Consider the following 19,058-nt stretch of genomic DNA (forward strand, 5'->3'; position numbering starts at 1 on the left):
TTTTTCTCTCCTAATACCGATTCGGATACCTCACCTTCTGATACTGAGGGCCAATATGGTACCATTGGTCTCTTTTTCCCAAATTTAAAATCTAGATATCTCACTGTGAGAAACCCGTCTGAATTATTTTTATGTTAAGTAAAATGAGCCATGAACTTAATGATGAATGAATTTAACTCATAGTGGAAACACTGATTGTTTATACAGCATTAATTAAACTGTATTTAATGTTAACGAGTCATGTCCAATACCCACTTCACTTAATGAAGTCTTGGCGTATCCCTACATAATATATTACCAATATGCAATATACAGAGTGCATAAATTGTATTGGAAACAAACTATAGGCATATGTTACTGCAGAAAATTGGTGGCATTCTAAATTCACTTAAAGCTGAATTTTTAGCCTCTTTTAGCTCATACAATTGGTTAAATAACACATTTTCTGTTTGATTCAGTCTGTAGTGCTGTGATCAGCGTTGTTTCCAGTTGCAGGAAGCAGTTGTTTTTCACAAGAAGTACTGATAAACCCACTGTATGTTGTCTGCTGCGCACCAAATGTACGGAAAACAAATCTAGCAACTGGAGAAGATTGTTGAACATGCATTAAAGATGCGTTTTCTAAGGGGTTGGAAGTCCTGGCAAGAATGACGTCCAGAAACATGATTACACTCAGAGATAAAGTTGCTCTCTGTCTGCAGGATGTGTAAGTAGCTAGTTGTCTGCTAACATGTTAACCATAAAAAGGCCAAAAATCAATTAACGCAGCTTTAAATTTGAACGTGCCGTTTCAATGCAGTTCCGTAGTTAAAATGTTCGAGTGGTTGGTCAGCTGTACCTCACATGACAGCAGTATCTTGCCTGTGCTGTTTTTACAGTGTAGTGAGTGTGACATCTGCAGGCTCTTGTCAGATTTACTCTGTAGCTGCATCTTTGCATGTGTCTCAGTATCTGTGTGTGTGTGTGTGTGTGTGTTTCTTCTGCACAGCAAAACCTCTCATGTTTGTCCGACCCCATAGCGAGACCCTGTGTGTGTATGTGTGTGTGTGTGTGTGTGTGTGTGTTTGTGTGTTTGTGTTTGTGGGTTCGGGTGTCCGTGTCCTCTGCAGGGTGTATTAGTGGGTGTGAGTTTCCTTTCCCTGTATCCTCCCCTGGCGCCCCTCCCCTTCCTGATGACTTATGTGTGGTGTTTGTAGTGGAACTGGACAAAGGACCCTATGGACTGGGCATGGGACTCATTGATGGCCTGGTGAGTAGACACAAGTTAAAAAATAGACATTTACATTTTACCTTACCTGTCAGTCCAAGTTTCACCAGTATGTTTTTGTCTTCGTGAAATGCTTGGTTTTACTACTTTTGCCAGAAAAAAAAAACAAACAAAAACGTGTTTAAACTACATTGACATCGAGGCCAGATCCAAGAGATGTAAATCAAATTACCCAGATAACTTAATATTGATATGTAATGATACAATGTGACCGTATTTTGAGAAGTATATTGAGAAATTGTCTACATATGTGGTATAAAGTACATTATTGAGCTTGCTGGGAAATTGTGTAACACTTAGTTTAACTATATTCATAACTATACAGAACTATAACTTCTAACTATAAAGTAAACTGTTACTATATGTTTCACTCAATCAGCTAGAACAGTCAAAACAAAGTTCAGAACACATGTTAAAGCTTCATTACAATATTATGACACTAAAATGTGTGATGAAAAATAAAAGTGGCATTTTCTCTGTCAAGTCTCTTATTTTTTATAAATTAAGAAATCTCAAAGTTTATTATCAGGCTTATAGCAAGGTCACTCAACTACTGGCAAAAGAGATCAGCTGTGTTTATACTTTTATGCATTCGTTTGCTCGTTTTGGTGCTGAAACAATTCGTTGTAATCAGTTACCTGACATAAATTGATTCACAAATGATTTTGATAATCGATGGATGAAGTTAAGCAAAAGTGCCAGTTTGTTGTTGTAGCTTCTATACCACTGTTTTTGAAGTGTTACAGTTTTAATGGAGACTTAATAAGAAACAAGTATTTTCCATCACTACGGTAAAAATGTATTTCAATTACTTCCAAACCCACACATGCACACTGTACTCATACCAACACTACTCCCTCCTGCAGCACACTCCTCTCAACGCTCCAGGGATTTACATCCGGACTCTGATCCCTGAAGGACCGGCTGCCTCCGATGGCAGACTGAGGATCGGAGACCGCATCCTGGCAGTGAACGGGACCAGTCTGATAGGAGCAGACTACCAGAGGTACAGAGGATGTTCCAGTGGTGCCGTTTGTGCCCCTAACAATGAGCTGGTGGAGATTTATGATACTACTGGTTGATATTGACATGAATGACAGAGTGAGCAGTCTTCCCACAATGTTAACCATACCCATTGCTGTCAGCCTCTTAAGCCAATTGATTACTTTGATTGATTGGTGCGAGCCCAGACAGTGATGCTCCTCCATCCGTACTCTGTCTCTGCTGAGCTTCATGTAACTAGACTCTGTTTTTCTTTTTCTACTTCCTCCTGCGTGCTCGATGCAGCGCGGTGGATCTGATTCGTCTGGGAGGAGGTCGACTACGTTTCCTGGTAGCCAAGTCCGACCCCGAGGTTTCAGAGAAGATCAGTGCCTCCTCCTGCTGACCACCTCCACTGCCCAGCTAAGACACGCAAACACACACACACAACACGTAGGACAGTGAGGGATACAGATGTGTGCACTGATGAACAGGGCGCACACAAACACACATCTGTGCGTACATACGCCGCATGAAATATGAATGTGAAACCTAATGTCAGCACAACACAAAGCCAAGCAATCAAACTGGAGATGACGCTCCACGACTCCACTCCACAGCTGCCAGACCTGCCTCCCTCACGCTGACTCCTACAGGGTCTGTGTGACAGACAGAATCTGTAACCCACCGCGACATCAAAGGAATATGCTGCACGGAAAGTTGCCTAATTAATCAGTGTTTGAGGTGGGCGAGGTCCAACCAGCCAGTATGCAGTCTGATGCGGTTTAAAAGCACAGTAGATTGTAGGGTTTTAATTTTTCAACAGTGAGCCCTTGGAGCATGTGTACACACTGGACTTTTTCCACCTGTATTTTAGAATAATTTGTATTAGTAATTCAGGCATTAAGTAGCATGGTAAAATAGCTCTCAGACAAAGGGACTCTGAGACTGTTGGACACAAACTGAAAATGTACTTTACAAATGGAGACCACCTCAGTGAAAGCCGGATGTCTTACACAGTGCTTTTAGAGTGGAATGTTTTATAAACCTGTTTGTTAGCGACTCCCACGGCATCATCACCGTCTGCTCATCAGACTAAAACCATTGCGGTATGACTGTTGACTTTTGTACTGGAGAGTGGGCGAGGCCGGCAGACGAGGCAAACTCAAGAATGTTCAGACGTACAACCAGCTCTCCCCGTTCACATTTCACCTCATCATTGAACTTTACCTTCACTGGACAAAAGATGAACTCTTGAGGCTCGACCTGCGCAGCGGATGTGCAGCTGTGGTGCGACATTGTTTATTAATTACTGAATCATTAAGACATTGTGCTTCACTCCAGAGTTTCTGATGCACAATCCAGATGTGTTTAAACCAACACTTCTCTTGTGAGCATATGCTGTATGTATCTGGTTAAGAGGTGTAAATAATTGTTTGTAAATATTTAACACTTGGTCACACACTGTTTGGACAAAAGAGAAACTGCATTTGGGGTTACTAGTCAAACTTTTTTGCTGAAACATATTGGTCAGTAAATACTGAAACTACTGATGGGAAAAAAAGCAACTGTATTTTCTGAAAGGAGAGAGACATAGCTATGGGTCGTGTCACTTTTCTAAACATTAATAATTTATCTTAAGTTTAATGAATACAAATACAGGATGTGATCCGTAGAACTGCATATTACCATTCACACAGGTCGTTAAAGGGTCACTACACCCGAGGGATTAAAGTGTCTGCCAGTGAGATTTCTGCCTTCAAAACATACAGTGAAGGTGAATGGAATTTGTTTGTGGAGTATTGAAAATTCACATTTAAAACATTCAACAGCAATTGTGTTTCCAGAACAGTATCCCCGTTACACTGGACAATCTACTGGATTAACTTTGTCTTTACATGGAAAGAAGTTCCAATGAAGACTGTTCAGTCTGTGGATTTTCCAGAGTAAGGAGGACACCTCCTCTGGAAGAAGAGGTTGCTGATGGATTTTGAAGTAACTTCTCCATGTTGTGAGCACAAAACATCAAAATTCCTCTCATCTCCTTTGTTTTAGGGTGGACGCACGAATCTCAGAAGCATATCTAACTGACCCAGCTAGAACAGTGGCTTGACAGGTCACCTCTGAAAAAGTCCTTAATTCACAGCCTAGGTAATGTAAGAAAAAAAAAGCCACGCTTAGTCAGTTCTACGTCGGCTGTTCTTCTTTCCTGACCCCAGCTCCGTAGAGATCCCCATAGAATACCATCTGCCCGCCTGTGTCCAGAATCACATTCAAACCCTTCTGTAGGAGCGAACACCCCACAGCTGCAGGAGGCAATGAAACAAAGGGAGTGAAGGACTGTGGGACAGCTGTTTTTGTTGACTAGGGCTGCAACTGACCATTGTTTCCATGATGTTAATCTGCTGATTATTCTTCAAATGATTTAGTCTGTTCAGTGTCAGAAAATCTTATTAAAATGCCCATCACAGTTGCTCAGAGCTTGTTCTGTCTGACTAAGAGACCAAAACCCAGAGATTCAATTCACATTGTAAACAAAGCAAAAGCAGGGAAAGTGGAACCACTGGAAATTTGACATTTTTGCTTGATAAATGTCTGGAACCTTAAACAATTGGTAAATTGACTTATCATTTCAGTACTAATGCTGACACTTGTTGGGGTTTTGTTATTGTTGTAATGTCTTTTTATAACCTGTTAATGTTTTCATTTCTAAATTATTCCACACACACACTCTGTCAGCTTGGTTTCTTTTTTTCCCATCAGTTTGGTTTTACTCAGAATCTTTGATTCTGTTCGTTACTTTGCAGTTAAATTTTGTTTTTGTGTGTTTCAAGGTTTGTATGACACTGACCTCATGCATGTCTATTCTTCTCTGGTCATTATTTATACTGTTAAAAATGATGGTATTTAAGAATAAAGACGGTTGGATAATTGCATTTTTCTGCTTTGAAAAATATAACAAAACAACAACTGGAATCTTACCCATCATGGCCGACAATATGTCACGAGAGCAGACAATAGAATATTTACATCAATGAGGAATTTTAATTTGTGCTACACATTTTAACAAATCACAAAAACAGGAACATTTAAAAATACATATACTTCTCTATTTCCAGAATGTTTACGTATTGATGACAGCCGTTTTTACACATAGCAAAATATTTTTTCTTTTTTTCCAAAATGAGAAAAAATACCTTCTAAATAGCTTTGTCATTAGCAGAAAGAGCAGCATACAATCATTACGCATCTTTTTTGTTTTGTTTTTTATATATTAATAATGTGCAACAACAATCACTGAAGTCTTGCGCAAATTGTGCCTGATTGCCAGCTAAAAGTGAGGCCGGTGTGAGGACATTCGGAAAAGCTAAAGGCAGAGTGAGAGAGTCGAGAGGGGGGAGAAAGTGCTGAAGAATATCTAATTAAGGCAGTGTCTGTGACAGGAATTGCCAACAGCTTGATGCCTCTGTAGAGACTGCGCAGATAGAGACTGCTTGCTGAGAGAGGGAGAGAGGTAGATTGGGGAGAAAGAAGGGGGAAAAAAAAAAGAAGAAAAGAATAGAGCAGAAATAAAAGCAAAAGAGCGGGGAGCTAAGAGTAGAAAAGATGTCAAATGTACCATACAGAAAGAAAGAAAACAGACAAGAGAGCAGGTGAAATGAAATTGTGGTCATGAGTTGGTCCCGCCCTTCCCCTGATAAAACTGATACAAGTCTACTAATGCAACATAATTGTCACCATTGTAGTGTTGCCGATCATGTACTGTTAAAGAAGCGCTGTGTTAACTATCTAAAAAGGTAAAGCTGTCTAAAGGTTAAAATTAAATGACAAAAAAAAAGTAGAAATATTTAAGGCTTTAAGGATTATTACAATAATGCTTTGCTGTGCTAGGACAAAACTTTACGCACAGGCTGTTCCATTTCTCCTTTTACCACTACTGAAACAAGAAAAAAAATTAAAACAACAATCAGTTTGTCTACATTAGGTTAGCTCCACTTCAATCAACTCCAAATAGTTGCCTCTTTTTTTTTTTTTTTTTTTTTTTCCCCTTCCCTGCTCCAACTTCACTGCCCAATTACCCAGATCATCTTGAATCTGAGGAGCTCCACACTGATAAACCAAACTCTGCTGAAGTGAAGCGAGAGCCACTAAAGTCTGGGATTTCCTCCCACCTCTTCTTCGAAAACATTACCTCTTTCTCTTTGTGCTTTACAGAGAAGACAAGAAGAAGAGAGACCTCACATTCTGGGCTTGGCCTTAATATTAACATATTTCTTCTCTGAGAGACACAACCTGTTTGATTTCTTCTGTCTCACTTTATTGTCTAAGGATTGCCTTATGAAGAGTACAATCATATTCTTAACAGTCTCCCAAGCCCCATCAACCTGTTCTGCAGTTAAGTCCTCTCTACCTTTCTATCCACAACTGTGTTTAACTACACAATATATCAATTCTGATCATCACAGTTTTTTTCTGTAGATACAGGCCATTGAATTCTCTGAACACACATTCCCTGGTTTGAAATCAGGCAGTGACTCTAATCAGAAGTGCAGGAGAGGTGAGTTCTTTGGCCTGAGAGTGATAATAACCGATGCATCTGAGATATTCTCCAACATTCACGTAAGTAAAAGTAGTGCTGAAATGAAATGAGATTTAATATGCATAATGCTTTCATAAGCTTAATGTCCTTACTTGCTTGCTGTTGTCAACGAATGGTGGATTACATTAAAAAAAAAAAAAAAAAAAAAAGGCTGTCGAGCTGAAAAAGTCCTGAAAGATTTACTTGCTTTTAAATTCAGAGTGTATTTGAAAGTTTTCATTTTTCACCAAAATATATTTTCCTTACAATTTATTTCCCTTCTGTTGAGAGAGGCTGCCTGTACATTTTTTGGCCATGTCGGCTGCAGTCATATCAAATGAGTATAAAAGGTGAAGCTGTTAGGGGACGATCAGGAGGCTGTCCATTGGGTACCTGGTAAGAAGGCCTGGGTGTTACTTCCTTGGGTCATGGGTTTGTGATGTCATGGCAACGATGACAGGCTGCTGAGCAGGTGTGACTTGATGTTGAGCAGATTCAGTCCCACCCTCGTCCTCCATCTTTGGCCGCTTGGCCTGGGGTGCGCCTGGCTGCTCGGCTAAGGTTTCCGCACTGGGCTGTCTGCTCACGAGCACTGGAGGGGAGCTGGAGGCCTGAGCAGCCAAGATCTGGAGAGGACTACTCAGGCCTGGGAGGATGACGAGACAGGGAGTTTAGACAGCACCACAAACCATAAAGACCATAAAGTTAAAACACTTTCACCTAAGACTGAACATTATAGCTTTCATGAAGGAGGATATATTGCATTAGACTGCGTTAGTTACAGCTGAGTGTACCGAATAAACTGGCAACGGACCATATATGTGTTAATCTACTGCATGTCACTGTGGTATATTTTTATCCCAATCTTAACGAATATAAACAGTCTATATTCATTGTAAATTGTCCGTGTGTTTGGCAGTGATTGCTGCATGAATCTTACCAGATGCATTAGCAAGGCTGGTTACTGTGGCAATGGCGGCAGTGGTGTGTTTGCCATTCTGGGTAACAGGACGAACAGGAAGTTGATGTAAACCTGGAGCCAGGTTCCGTCCATCCCCACCCTGCACCGCACTGTCCACAGTCTGGATCACACGCTCTCTGTTCAGCTGGGCTTCTGAGGTGAGAATATTATATGTTTCTAACACTTAAAGAGCAAAATTAACTAACACAGTCAGAGAAAGAAAGGGAATATTATCAAAAAATCTAGTTGGATTATGTTAGTAGTTATTTATTATGTCATGCATATCCCGGCCCATGTGGATTTAAAATGAGACAGAAAATACTCAATGGTGAAACATGTGTCAGACATTAACTTTGTCTTCTGCCTCAAGCTCAACAAATAAAGTCTGCCACAAAAAATGTTCCATTCCTAAAACACAGCTCATCCATCCAGAAGACCTTGTTAGAAATGAAGGACATTTTACTAAAAAGTACAGCCCTAAAGTCATAATATAATGAGCAATAAAACATAAGATGGACTTAATCTCAACATCACAAACTGCCTGTTTCTGTAGCTAATGGTTATGTACCTGAACGCAAGTGAGCACACAGAAATATTTGACTTTTGGTTAAATTCTGCTTCACATAAGGTTCTACACTGTAGTTTTTCATGCGACCATATGTTTAGAATATATCATATAATTCTGGTTTGAACCAAAAGTGAATCCATTATCCATTTAAGTGATGATGAACTCAACTTAGCGACTCATGCACAGATGGAGGCACTAGTCCAAATGTTAACTGTGAGCACACAGGCTTCGTGCTGCAGAACGATGAATGCATTTCTCTGATTGTTCTTGAATTTTTTGTTCTCTAGATCAACCTTCTTTTTCTTCTTTGAAAACTCAGAGGACAACACCTCGCTCCTGCACCAGTGATGAACCACTCAAATCACTGACCGACAATCAACAGCTGGTTGTAAGCTCAATCACACTATTTATATTCAAACACAAGACAGCATACAGTATCCCTACGTAACGTCATAAGTGACAAGCAGTTTGGTCCGTATCGATCTGCAGTTTGGTTTGGATGACCCGTTATTAATATTTATGATACAAAGTGTCACAATTGCTATTATACTAAACTGACAGACATCCGGTCAGTCAGTTTGCTGTGGCTCCTCCCCCTCAGTGTTCACATACCTCTGAGCTCACTGTTGCCCTCTGCTCCTCCAACAGAGGGGGTGCTGTAACCATTCGGAGGGTTGGAAAGTGCAGGGACACTTGTAACCACCCGCATCATGGTGACAGAAGGCTGAGGGGGGCTCTGGAGCATGTGGATGGGCTGGACTTGGCCGCCACCACCTGGAACCAAAGCAAGGGCTTTCCCCGGGCCTGAGGGCAGGACTGTTGGGTGGGGGGGTGCGGCCATGATGACAGGCTGAGCACTGACTGGAGATCCTAAGCAGAGACAGACCCAAATGACAATTTCATCTGCTTTATAGTGTGTAATGTAATTTGTTTGCATTCATGTGCGCTTGTGTGCACGCTCACCTGGGGCGCTCTGAGAGTACCTATACTCAGGTACAGATGCCAGTTTGTTAGCAAGCTGTTCGTGGTGGTCGTGGGGGATAGGAGAGCCCTCCCTGCTCAGACATTCAGGGGTCTGTAGCCCACTGGATGGAGGAGAAAGAAGCCCCTGGTGGGTTGGGGATGCAGGGGCGCTTCTGAAAAACAAAATGAAGGGAAAGAGGAGAAACCAAAAAACAATTAATACACTGAAAGACTTACCTAATAACATACAGAGCTCCTTCACTGCCAGCACCTTCAGCTGAATATATTAACCTAAAAATGAGACTTACTTTGTTCTATCCAATCAAATGATAGCAAGGAGCAGAAGCAGAGAGAGGGGGAAAAGAGTTAACTGAGTCAAAACGGTAGAGACGGAGCATGTGTCTGACAGTCTCCTGTGTGTGTGTGTGTTTGTGCATACAGACCCATGCAGTGTCCCGCTTACCTAGAAGAAAGAGGTCCGAACGGCGTCCTAAAGCAAGCCACACCTCTTTGCCGTCTTTTCCTGAAGGCTTGCTCCACCAGCTTGCTCTCAGAGGCAGAATCCACACGCCAAAAACTTCCTTTGCCAGGCTCGTCCTGAGAGCGCGCCACTTTTAGAAAGTAGCGGTTGAGCGACAGGTTGTGTCTAATTGAGTTCTGGAGGGAGGCAAAATAGTATTTTGTAAGTATTTTGTCACTGGACACATAGAGCTACTACGAACTTGGAGCCAAGGGAAAGCTAACCATTACATTCTGCGTCATTATCAAGTCACTGGCAAACGTGCAGAAAGCCATTAATGTCCAGACCAAGAGAGGGAGACCCTACCTGCCAGCCCTTGTCTGCAGTGCGATAGTAGGGGTAGTGTTTGGTGATGTGGGCGTAAATGCCACTAAGAGTCAGCTGTTTGTCCGGGGCAGAAGAGATGGCCTGGACAATCAGCTGTGCATAGGAATACGGTGGCTTGGACTCATCCTGGAAAAACAAGACACAGGTATTAATCAGCACATACTGTACAAGAAAGTGGTTTAAAAAAACTGGAAGTGAAGTGGCAATGTCTTCAACCATCTTCAGGACAGTGTTACTACTGGGTGTTCACCTTGGGGCTATCTCCACCAGCTGACTCCCCCCGCTGCTCACATCCCCCACCTCTATGCTCAGCAATGCTTCGTCTCTGCTCAGAAACGGCCTTGGCGGCATATTCAGCTGCTAACTGGAGGTCAGAGGTCACGTTGCGTCCATAGCGATACCCTGATGACCCTGCCCCACGTGGACTGGCCGGACAGGAGTTCGGAACACTGAAGACGAGAGGGAGGAGTCTGTGTTAATGGTTTAAAATGATGGTTTAAGGCCACTTCTCAAAGCTGATTTAATGACCTGAACAAGAAGGTCAAATTAATCATGCTCTAAAAGACTGGGTAATCAGTACCGGTACTGGTCACCGCTCCTACAGTCACCGCACAGCTTTATAAAATCATGTAGCAGCTCAGTTTTAAAAAAATCTGTTTTGAAAATCAAGACAATGTTAGTTTTTAGCTTCTGGACAAATATAACCTTGAATTTACTGTATGTGACTGTATGTACGTCTCATTAAGGCCACATAAACATGTTGTAGGAGAGGTTAGCTTTGTTAACGGATGAGTCAAGATTAAAATCCTGTTCAATTCCAGTAGCTCTTTATTATAAAAATACAAAATTGATCTATTGCCTCTAAATGGATAATAATTCCATTCTAAAATGTAAAACAGACGCTAAATCACACAAGTATACAGAAAGTTATTAAGTTTTTTTGGAGTAAGGCCAAAACTAAAGTTATGTAAAAGAAAGGAAATAAACATTACATGAAACAAGGACTGAAAATAGCACAGGAAGGAAGGAGCAAGTAAAGCTTTGCTATTTAATAACATATTTCAGTTTTTACATTTTATTTAACACTGAAAAAAAAAAAAAGGAATCCACTGTGAAATTATAAAAATGATTATTCACCATTTTCAGTAAATCTTAATAGGACTGCAAGAAATAAACAAATTAAAATCATTTCAACAATTCAATTGTAATTTAAAACACATATACATAAACAAAATGTATATCTGGAATGTAATGTTTTCTTACACACACACACACACACACACACACACGAGAGCGAAGTTTGGAAAACGATAACAGCTCAGATGTTTTAAACATAGAAAATGATCATAAAACACACACAGAGCAAAAATAGTATGTTAATTATTAACTAGGTTTTATCTGTAGCTGTTGAGAGACAGAACACAGGGAAAACCCAGTAACTTATTATACAACAAACACCTGCTTCTGTTAGTAAAGTAAACACTGGTTTCTGGGAGAGTCAGTGTGCTTTGATTTGCCTTTGGCAACAGAGAGCCACAGATACAGAGAGAGTAACGCACAGAGGGAGACAGAGAATATGTTTGTATTTTTTGGCTGGGGAAACTAGGCTACAGGCTCTGTTTTGAAAATGGCTCAGTGCTGAAAAATGAATGAAGACGAACAGAAATGTCCAACTGTGCTCAGGGACTTCTTATGTATGAAAACATAATTGTATCTGTAACTCTACACTCATGCATCATTAAAAGTTACGTGTGCCTCCATGGGGCAGCGAGACTCTTCTTTTCCTTACCCTTACAACAAGCATTTCACCCCCTCTGCTTATACACATGGGCCAGGGGTACAAGTGGCTCACAGGGGGAGGAATGTTATTATATATAGTTCTTTTAAGTTGCCAAACTGGAAAAGTGACTCTTACCACCCTGTGAAAAGACACTGTTGGTGTTTGAAGCGGGAGCATGTGCTTGTGCACAATTCTCTTCCGTTGTATGTACTGTATGTGGGCAATGTTGAGGAAGGTGACACAACAATCTGCCGGAAAAAGGCCACAGTGAAAGTGGTTGAGCGATGTATGAGCAAGCGTCTTTACTCTGTGTGTGTGTGTGTGTGCGTGTGTGCGTGCGTGCGTGTGTGTGTGTGTGTCCGTCCACGTGTGAGAGAACAGGAGCTGAAGGCTGAGTGGGAGGGGTAGGGGGGCTCTGAAAAGGAAACCACGAATGGACGGAAAAACGGCCTGCAGGCAAAACAATCTGCCCGATAGCCAATCGCACGGCTCAAAGCTGCAGCCATTCCATATAAGGCATGCACACACAAGCTGACATTGGTGGGGAAGTATAATGTAAGGACAAACACAGACCACCAGAGGGTGCACTCAGCAACACCACACTCCAGGCCCACATGTTGCTTACATTTATAGAGCAGTGATTTTCAAACATGTGCTATCACTGCTGATTAGAGTGCAGATTTCTATCGCAACAGAAACAGTGCAGGGGCTGATGAGTACACCTTCAACCATGATGGGTATTTTTTAGTAAAATGAGCTGATAGTCTGTGGTCGGAAAAAAAACTGCAGTTCTTTGAAACCAAAGGAAACTGAGCCTCACGTATAAGTCCATACAGATAACACCATAAACATCAACACACATGCACAGATCTGAGATAAGGAGACCAGGTAATTAACTCATAATCTAATACACCTCAAACACTTGCCATAAGACATGCAAACTCAATCGTTATGTTTTGCTTTGTAAAAAGTTTCAGTCTGGGACATTTTCTTATGACAAATTATTTGTCTGATAGGAAAAGATCCTACATCTGTTACCTGATTATTTGCTATCATTAATTGTTATAATTAATATTAGGAGGTAACACACAATTATTTAATCAATTATTTATTCCATATACGAAGAGTCAAAAAATGATCATTCCAATTTTCTAGATCCCAGGGTGATGTCATCCAATTACTTCAATCCAACCAAAAGCCAAAAAATTAAAAGATACTCAATTGACTATCACCTTAAACAAAAAATAGCAGCAAATCCTCAAATTACAGAAGCTAAATCCAGGGATTGTTTGGTGTTTTTGCTTACAAATTACAATTAATCAATTATAATTATTATAATTTATTATTATTAAGTCATCAGATCAATTAATATTTTTTCAAACCCACAACCTGTGTCTCAATCAAAACATATTTCAAAGCTTAAACAATCACAACAGTGGACTGTAAATTTTTTCTAATAAGAAACTGTGAATAAAAACACTGACTCCTGCCAAATCAGGACAATCCGCTTTTGCAGTTATGAAGTGTGTGTGATACATGCTGTGTTTGCATTTAGGAAGGTGCACCTGTTGGTGTTCATATCTCTGTGTATATGTGCATGTGGTTCTCCCCTTACCTGATGGTGCCTGTGGGCGACGGCAGCGGAGACCCAAATGCCCTGATGTGCTCTTCATGCTGCTGCAGTGTGGGAATGCTGATTTTAAGAGGGGAAATGTGGGGCAGAAGCTGGCGAGGGGGAGGAGAGGGCTGCTCTTTCTCTCTGTGCTCCTCAGCCTCCAGGAGTGACATAAACTGGATCTTGATGACTGTACTGGGAAAACGAAACACACACCTGGAGAGCAAGATAGCGGGAGGGAGAGAATGTGGAAGCCATGGGACAAAAGATGAGAGAGAGTGGACACAAAGTTTGATTAGCACATTCCATCTTGTACAATAACTGACTGCTAAGCATTTAAATATGATTGTGCAGTAGCTGTTCTGGAGCGTCTTATTGTACCACATGATCTTCCTAAGCATATGGAGCCGTCCTGAAACCACAGATGTACAAAAATTCTGTTTTTCTGAGCATTTTTCTTGTTGTGAAACTCTATCTCATCTTAAAATGCTCAGGAGAATTTTAACATTTACAATACAGTGACAACTGAGCAAACTCCATCTGCTGAAGAAGATCACACGATACGATCGAAACCTAGAGAACAGCTGCTAAACGGACCTTGTGATGAGATTGTTTTGTCAACTACCATCTCCAAGGACAAAAAAAACCCCATTCAAATTCAATATTATTATATATATTGTAAGTTACACATATTGGGTATGGGTCCAGTGTGGATCTTTTTTGATTTAGAAATATTAAATCATAAAGCAATGATACTTTCCCCTTAACTACAGGGGTTTGTTTATAATGCAAACAATATCTATAGTCAACACCTTCCATGGAAAAAAAACAGACTTAACACAAAACCTGCTAGCCTGGATTTCCTCTTCTCTTGTTTGCACAGGTCTGGACAACTGCCTCAATAAAAGCAAGTATAAGTCAATGGCCCAAGTTAGTTCAAGCCTAAACAAAACCCTTAAAAATAATTATATGTGTGAGGGATTGGGTATTGGGTTTTTACAATGGAACCTTTATTTACTGATACATAGTTTTAAACTCTTCCCAGCAGGCAAAGGGAGCGGGGTTGTGTATTCAGTGTAGTTAAGTCAAATCTTTGTGACTACAACCATCTTATCTGCCCAACTATAATGACTGTGTCTGAGGTCTGTGTTGAGGAAGAGACTGAAGCCCTACTAATTCAAGGGGTGATGAGCTATAGTAAAGGCTCAGGCCTTCATATGGAGAGGAGCAAATGAGAAGAAAATACCCATAGAAGACTGCAAATGTGTTGTAAGCAGTTGTAGACAGTTACACCAGTCAGCGATAAAAAAAAGAAATAGGGAAGAAATGTTCCATCTATTCTCTTTAATTTGTCTCCTGGAAAACTGCAGCTGCCAATCCGACACTGGATCCATGAACAGACTGCTCACAGCTGTCTCTGCCTAAAGCAGGCCATCCTCAACAACTGAGTGTCCGCAGTGAGGGAGGAAAGAGGCCTGTGGCAACTCTCAGGGAACTAAAGGCTTCCTTAGCTGAGATGAAAGAGACTGTGCATACAACAACTTCACCAGCCCCTGCTGTATGACAGAGTAGCAAAGAGAAAGCCACTGTTGAAAGAAATCACATGACATTTCGATTACTGTTTGCTAGAGGGCCCAAGGGAGATCCTGAGACAAAGTGGAAGACGGTTCAGTGTACTGATCAGGCCAAAATTAAACTTCTTTGCAATCACACACAATACTGCGTATCACACAAGACATGTTGTGCTCAACATGGTGGTGGTACCATTACACTGGGTGGATGTGACATTGATGCAAGCCAATTTAAGGTTTTGCAAAAATAGAATAAATAATATGTGTAATACCAAAAACAAGTCTGCTGCAGCCTGCAAGAGAATTATGATTTGAGAGAAGTTATATTTTACAACAAGGCATTGACCCCTGACACAGAGAAAAATCTACACAAGAATAGCTTAAAAACAACAATGTTGATGTCCTGGAGCAGCCAAGTCAGAGTCCAGGCCTCAATCCAATCCAGACTTTGAGGCAGGACCCGAAAATTGCTGCTGACTCAGGGTCCCAGACAGAGCTTGAATAGTTTTGCAAAGAAAACTGAGATCTCCAGATGAATCACGATGAAACCACAAGGATTCAAAGCTGTAATTTTAGTCAAAGGTGACTCTACTAGTTTTACTTGAAGGGAATGAATACTTATGCAAGAAACTGTTTAGCTTTTGTATTTGTACTCAATTTAGATCAATCCGTAGACATTTGTTGATATTAAAGCTCCTTAGCGCTAAGTACTGTCAAATCACCTAATTAATCCAATGTGATTCAAAGCTGTAAAATGTTGTAACAGGTAAGTACTGTAAATGCACCAGGATAACTAAACTAATTTACTGGTCTGCTCCACATTTAAAGGGGTTCCAGATTTAACTCAGCACAGTTTGTAATCCTGAGACAGGCTCCAGGGCCAAAACGACACATGCAAAGATGGCTGTGCTGGATGCGGCCTTGGTTTGTAAGTCTTGTGTTTACTCCATGTGCGCCTGCAATGAGGATGTCATTTCAGCCTGCACTTCCTATTCAATGCCTGACACACCCCCAAACAGTCTTTACAGCCTATCAGAGAGGTTACGGGCACAACCCTCCAACCTCCTCCCTCCGCCCCACCCTGTGACTGACTCGCACACAAAGTCAAAGCTTTCAGTTTCTAAGACTGCCACTATATTAAACGAACCAGAGAGGGCAAAATAGTTAACCTTGACAGTGGTACAACATCAATATAGCTAAAACCACGCTTAAAACCAGATGGTTCACCTTGTTACAAAAAAAAAAAGCATTAGAAGTTCCAATACAAAACAAACACACCTCTCCCCATAAGACTCGTGAGCTCAACTGTCAGGGGTGCGTTTGTTTACATTACTGTTTACGTGACGGCGACACGTTGGCTAACAGCCTAACAACTTGCTAGCTAATATTACCGCTCTGACCGCAACTTTGACCAGCAACCAAAAGACATCTATGTGGGGGGGAAAAGTGTGTAAAGTTCATCTATTTTAGAAAGCCAGTTCTACCACAATATGACAGCAAGCATCTGTTCGAAATATCCGCCAACGGCAACTTCTTAATATATTTGCTAACTAGCTTGTCATTAGGCCAAATGAAGCTAAGTTTGCTAACAGCTAAAATTGGCTACACTGATTCATAAAGTGCCCCCAACCCAGTATGAACTGAAATTTCATTGGAATTCAAGTGCGGAAGTGTTGACTTATTGTGTTGCAGTTTAGCTGTCCAAATGTTATAGTGCATTTATCCGAATCTACACCGGATCACATCAAACCGCAATGATAGGGGTGTCATGACAAACTTTGTATCCCCGCTAGAATCTGTCTCCCGTCTGTATATGGAGGTTGTTTGACAGTACGTTATCACAATGTCAGAATATTTAAAAAGCATATCCACCAAAACAATTAAAAGAATAACCAACATATATATCTATAGATGTCTTACAGTGATTCAATCGTTACATGTCCCAAGGAGGGGGGACTTATTTAAAATTGGATACAAAATATACCGTAACATCTGTTCCAATGCTGTCACTGCGTAAAATTAACGTTTAAGTTTGTGAAGCCCTACAGCAGCCAGCCACACTGTGTTGCCATAATTAGCCTGTTGGTAGCGGCTATGCTACCTGACTACACTCACTCTCTGGGCAGCGGCAGCGGCGGCGCCCCTCTCCGTTGAAACACCCCGTCAACGAACACGCCGTTCTTGCCCAGGCACCGGAGGGAGAAGCCGTTCACCTCGTCGTAGGTGATCTGCAGGTGTCGCCGTGAAATAAAACTCGAGTGACCCATGTTGATGTCCACGGAGCCGTGAGATGAGTTCCGGCCTATGGTGACCGTCCTCTGGCGCATGACAAACTCAAAGTCCCGGCCCTCGAGCCTGGCGAGGGCCTGCGAAGAAGGAGAAGCGAGGCGCACAGGAAAAATCCCGGCTTCGGTGCGGGCTTCCATCACCGGAGGACCCAAGAGGGCGAGCGAGGGTTGGTGATAGGCGTGCGAGGTCACCGCGACGCGCACGGGGCTGCACGGTGCCGACTGCAGAGCAAGCAGGGCTCGAGCTCCGGTGTCGTCCCGGTAGTCTGCCATCTTCTTTCGGAGGGTCAACACTCTCACACGCACACACACTTCACTTCTCGCACACACAGAGTTGCAACGTGAGAGTTTTCGGCCAGGGCACTTGTTCACTCCGTGGCTGTCGGAACAACATGGAGTCCGGCTCGATGTAAAAACGGGAACGGCATTCTCGCAGGAACCGGACTGGTGCTGCGTTCAGGCGCCCCTTGTATTGCTGTGACCTCAAACATATTCGTTCAAGTCTTAACTAAATGTAAACCTTGTAGCCAGTTGAAAATGATAAAATGTCCGTTATTGTTGGTTTGGAAGTGTTAAGTAAAAGAGTCAATTTTTATTAAAAGTTTTTTTGGACAAATTCCCTCCATCTTGGTTTAGTGTTACTGGACTTTCGGTTAGAAATTTTTATTCAAAACATCAGTTGACTGGACATAGATTGATAGATGAAGAGGAAAAAATAAAATCAATTTAAATAGAACTCTACTGGACGGCTGAACACCATTCTTCCAAAAGATATTCCCACATTTGACCTTTTTGTTGATGGTGGTGGAAAGCGCTGTCTAACACGCTGGTCCAAAATCTCCCATTGGGTTGAGATCTGGTGACTGTGAAGGCCATAGCATATCACTTAATTTTCATACTCATCAAACCATTCACTGACCCCTCGTATCCTATGGATGGAGGAACTGTAATCCAGGAAAAGACCACTCCCGTCAGGATAGAAATGTTTCATCAGAGGATAAAGGCAAGGGTGTAGGTTTGCATATGGACAGTAGGGACATGTCTTAACCAATATTTTGGGAGGACACAACTACCAATATTTGAGTGAACTCCACTATGTTAGGAGTGAAATCATATTAGATCATTCCAAAAGATCATTCTAACGTCACCAGAAAAGTGTCAACTGAGTTTTTTAACCATGTTAATTGGCGTTAACTAGCAAGCTAGCCCTGGGTTCTGTCTTCTGTAGGCTGGCAGTCGGGTTGCCAGAAAGAGTAAACATAAAATGGTTAATATATCAAAGTATGAGTTTAATTTCTGTCGAAAAATCCCATGAAAAAGTCATCATGGTGACATTTTCATTGGTTTTTATTACAATACTATGATGTTGTTATTCCTTACTATGCTATGACATTTTTATGACTTTTTATGCCTTACTATACTGTGACGTTTTATGCCTTACTATACTATGACGTTTTTATGCCTTTTTATGCTTTACTGTACAATGATGTTTTAATTACTTTTGTGCATAAAAAAAATCATAAAAACAACATTGTATAATAAGGCATGCCTTATTATACAATGTTGATTTATTATACAATGTTGTTTTTATTACTTTTTATGCCTTATTATACTATGATGTTTGTATGCCTTTTGATG

At 41.3% G+C, this 19,058-nt stretch overlaps 2 protein-coding genes across 4 annotated transcripts in view; one reads left to right on the top strand and one right to left on the bottom strand.

Annotated features, from left to right (window-relative positions):
* radil (Rap associating with DIL domain) overlaps positions 1-2,667 on the top strand; it is a 21,011-nt gene extending 18,344 nt beyond the window's left edge. The window contains exons 18-20 of the mRNA XM_022738108.1: positions 1,197-1,249; positions 2,134-2,273; positions 2,555-2,667. Of these exons, the coding sequence (XP_022593829.1) occupies positions 1,197-1,249; positions 2,134-2,273; positions 2,555-2,654 (293 nt within the window). The 3' untranslated portion in view covers positions 2,655-2,667. The remainder of the gene's footprint in view (positions 1-1,196; positions 1,250-2,133; positions 2,274-2,554) is intronic.
* On the bottom strand, positions 2,413-18,215 carry foxk1 (forkhead box K1). Of its 3 annotated transcripts, XM_022738106.1 has the most exons (11): positions 17,248-18,215; positions 13,562-13,777; positions 10,417-10,615; positions 10,146-10,292; positions 9,783-9,976; positions 9,628-9,633; positions 9,320-9,492; positions 8,969-9,226; positions 7,768-7,941; positions 7,221-7,473; positions 2,413-2,671 (listed from the first exon to the last, which is right to left on the bottom strand). In XM_022738106.1, exons 1-10 carry the CDS (start codon positions 17,691-17,693, stop codon positions 7,241-7,243), a joined length of 2,046 nt encoding a protein of 681 aa, XP_022593827.1. In that variant the 5' UTR covers positions 17,694-18,215; the 3' UTR covers positions 2,413-2,671; positions 7,221-7,240. The 3 variants fall into 3 exon arrangements, with proteins under 3 accessions (XP_022593827.1, XP_022593826.1, XP_022593828.1); XM_022738105.1 differs by lacking the exon at positions 2,413-2,671 and having other exon boundaries at positions 5,523-7,473; positions 17,248-18,214; XM_022738107.1 differs by lacking the exons at positions 2,413-2,671; positions 9,628-9,633 and having other exon boundaries at positions 5,523-7,473; positions 17,248-18,213.
* Between the last annotated feature and the right edge of the window lie 843 nt (positions 18,216-19,058).

Source organism: Seriola dumerili, unplaced genomic scaffold (assembly GCF_002260705.1).
Source record: "Seriola dumerili isolate Sdu_G_001 unplaced genomic scaffold, Sdu_1.0 BDQW01000035.1, whole genome shotgun sequence".
Taxonomy (NCBI): domain Eukaryota; kingdom Metazoa; phylum Chordata; class Actinopteri; order Carangiformes; family Carangidae; genus Seriola; species Seriola dumerili.